Source organism: Myotis lucifugus, unplaced genomic scaffold (assembly GCF_000147115.1).
Source record: "Myotis lucifugus unplaced genomic scaffold, Myoluc2.0 scaffold_844, whole genome shotgun sequence".
Lineage (NCBI taxonomy): Eukaryota > Metazoa > Chordata > Mammalia > Chiroptera > Vespertilionidae > Myotis > Myotis lucifugus.
Genome location: NW_005871892.1, coordinates 91,079 through 93,428, shown reverse-complemented (window position 1 = coordinate 93,428; position 2,350 = coordinate 91,079). Strand labels below are relative to the sequence as shown.

The 2,350-nt window shown below is 60.3% G+C and overlaps 1 protein-coding gene across 1 annotated transcript in view; it reads right to left on the bottom strand.

Annotated features, from left to right (window-relative positions):
• Positions 1-279: 279 nt before the first annotated feature.
• LOC102434372 (DLA class II histocompatibility antigen, DR-1 beta chain-like) overlaps positions 280-2,350 on the bottom strand; it is a gene marked incomplete at its 5' end in the record, with an annotated part of 4,201 nt that continues 2,130 nt past the window's right edge. Inside the window, 4 exons of the mRNA XM_023747349.1 lie at positions 280-423; positions 700-723; positions 1,165-1,275; positions 1,934-2,215. Coding sequence (XP_023603117.1) covers positions 410-423; positions 700-723; positions 1,165-1,275; positions 1,934-2,215 — 431 coding nt within the window. The remainder of the gene's footprint in view (positions 424-699; positions 724-1,164; positions 1,276-1,933; positions 2,216-2,350) is intronic.

Below are 2,350 nucleotides of genomic sequence, written 5' to 3'. Positions count from 1 at the left end.
TGGCCTGCACAGCTCTGTTGGCGCCCAGTCTCCTAGGTCCTGTGCAGCTCCTTTCTTCCTACTTCCTGTCCTTGAAGCTTGTGAGGCAGATGATTTCACTCCATATTTAATAGAGGAACATTTTACGAAGAAATGTGAGCAGAGATGAGCTAAGGTGCTCAGCAGACAGCGAGGGTTGAACACACAGGGACAGGGAGGGATGGAGCTCAGGCTCTGTAGTCAACACTGGGGCCTCCAGGTCCAGCGCAGGGAGGAACCAGCAGGGAGGAGCAGCTACGGGTCAGGAGCCAAGACCCAGCCAGAGCCCCAGGCAGCTCTCCTTGTGGAGTAAGAGCCCAGCAGGAAACCTCTTCAGGCTGCCAAGGGGCCAGACAGAAGGTTCTTTCCTGCCCATGTCTCCATGATCACCTCAGCTCAGGAGTCCTGCAGACAGAGGACAGTGCTGTTCCCAGGCCCAGCCAGCAGGGGCGCTGCCCTCCCAGGCCTCCTGCTGGGGCTCCCAAGTGAGAAGAAAAGATCAGAGGCCACAGGAGCCAAAGCTGCTTTAGAGCTGCCTCTCACCAGGCGGGAGGAGACACTGCAGTGTAAGCGGCCAGAGCCACACCCAGGCTCCCCGCTATCTGTCCCCTGGCTCGTCCCCTGCACCTTCTGTTCTAGGGAAACCAAATGCGTCCCTGAGAGAGGATTAGAGAGTGTTACCTGTGGGCTGAAGTCCAGAGTGTCCTGGGAAGAGAAGGAAGATGCTACTTAAAAGATATGAAGGTAAGTGTGTCCCCAAACACAGGGTCCCCGCCCAGGCCACCTGAGCTTCTCCAGCAGCACCCCCACCCGCTGACACCAGAACAGGGACGAGAGCAGAAGCTGAGAACAGTGGCCCCGAAACTGTCACATCCAGTGTCATTAGTGACCGCAGGGCCTGCTCCTCCATGTACCCCAGGATCTGCACCCAAATCCCGTGCGTGTTAACCCCTCTCTAACCCCACAGCCATGACTCCTCATGTCTCCACCCTGAGAACTGGAAGCTGGTTATTTCTGCATTTCCAGGGAACGTGAGACTGACAGGGAAAGAGAGGCTTCTACTGCGTTGCCATACCCAGAGCTCACCCAGCAAAGCCCCAGGTCCCCCCACCGTCTCAGAGCCTCGGCTGCCAGCAGGCTCCTTACCTTTCTGAGCCCTGAAGTAGATGAGCAGCCCCGCCCCGAGGAAGAGCAGCCCCAGCACGAAGCCCCCGGCTCCACTCAGCACCTTGCTCTGTGCGGATCCAGACGGGGCTCCTGGGAGAAGAAGCTGGTTTCAGTGGTTTTAGCCCAAAGCAACTTCTCTACTGGAGACCCTGGGATTGAGAGCTTGGGGGGGTGGGTGGGTATAGGGGGGAGCTGCCCTAGAAGAAGCAGAACAACATCTATTTCCACAAAAGAGACTGAGGTCACACTGAGCAGGTACAAGGCCCAGGCTCTGGCCTCAGGTCCCCTCACTCCCAACCCAAGGCCACTGCTTCAGCCACTGAGGGCTGCGGAGCCCAGGGCTCAGTGACCTCCAGGACTTGGCCCGGGTGACAGAGCCGCAGACGGCAGAGCAGACAGGGTTCTCCCGTGGCAGGAAGGTCCCCAAGCTGTGGAGCACGTGCCTCTTTCCAGATCACAGTGGGCAGCTCAGCGCAGGCAGAAGCACCCGCCCATCCATCAGGGGGTGGTGCCCAAGGCCAAGGGGCACCATGACGGGGAGAGTGTGGGGAATTCAGAGCAGGGCAGGCATGGCGGCCTCCCAGGGCTATGGGTGTCCACAGAAGCAATCACAGGGCTACCCTTTGGCCTGTGCTGAAGGAGTGACATGAGCAAAGGAAAACGGGGTGTGGGGAGAGGGGACCCTGACCCTCAGGGACAAGCAAAGGCCCCTGTGGGGGGAGGCGTGTGAGGTCAGAAGGCATCTCACTCCATTCCACGGTGACAGGGCTGGTGCTGCTGGGGTGCCGCACTTGGCAGGTGTAGACCTCCCCGCTCCGGGGAACTGTCTCCAGCATCACCAGGGTCTGGAAGGTCCAGTCCCCGTTCCGGATCAGGCCCGTGGACACCACCCCGGCCTCCTCTTCCTGGCCGTTGCGCAGCCAGCGGACCTCAATGTTTCCTGGATAGAAGCCGTTCACGGAGCAGACCAGGAGGTTGTGGTGCTGCAGGCGCTGGGTCTTTGCAGGATACACGGTCACTGTGGGCTCAGCTGGGACAGAGAAGGCGGAGGGAGACGTGAGCAGGACAGGCAGGCCCCTTGGTTGCCCCCCTTCGGCCTCGTCTCCAGTCCCAGGCTCCAGGCCCAGGCAGGCCCCCCTCAAATCCACCCTGTGGCCCAGCAGCA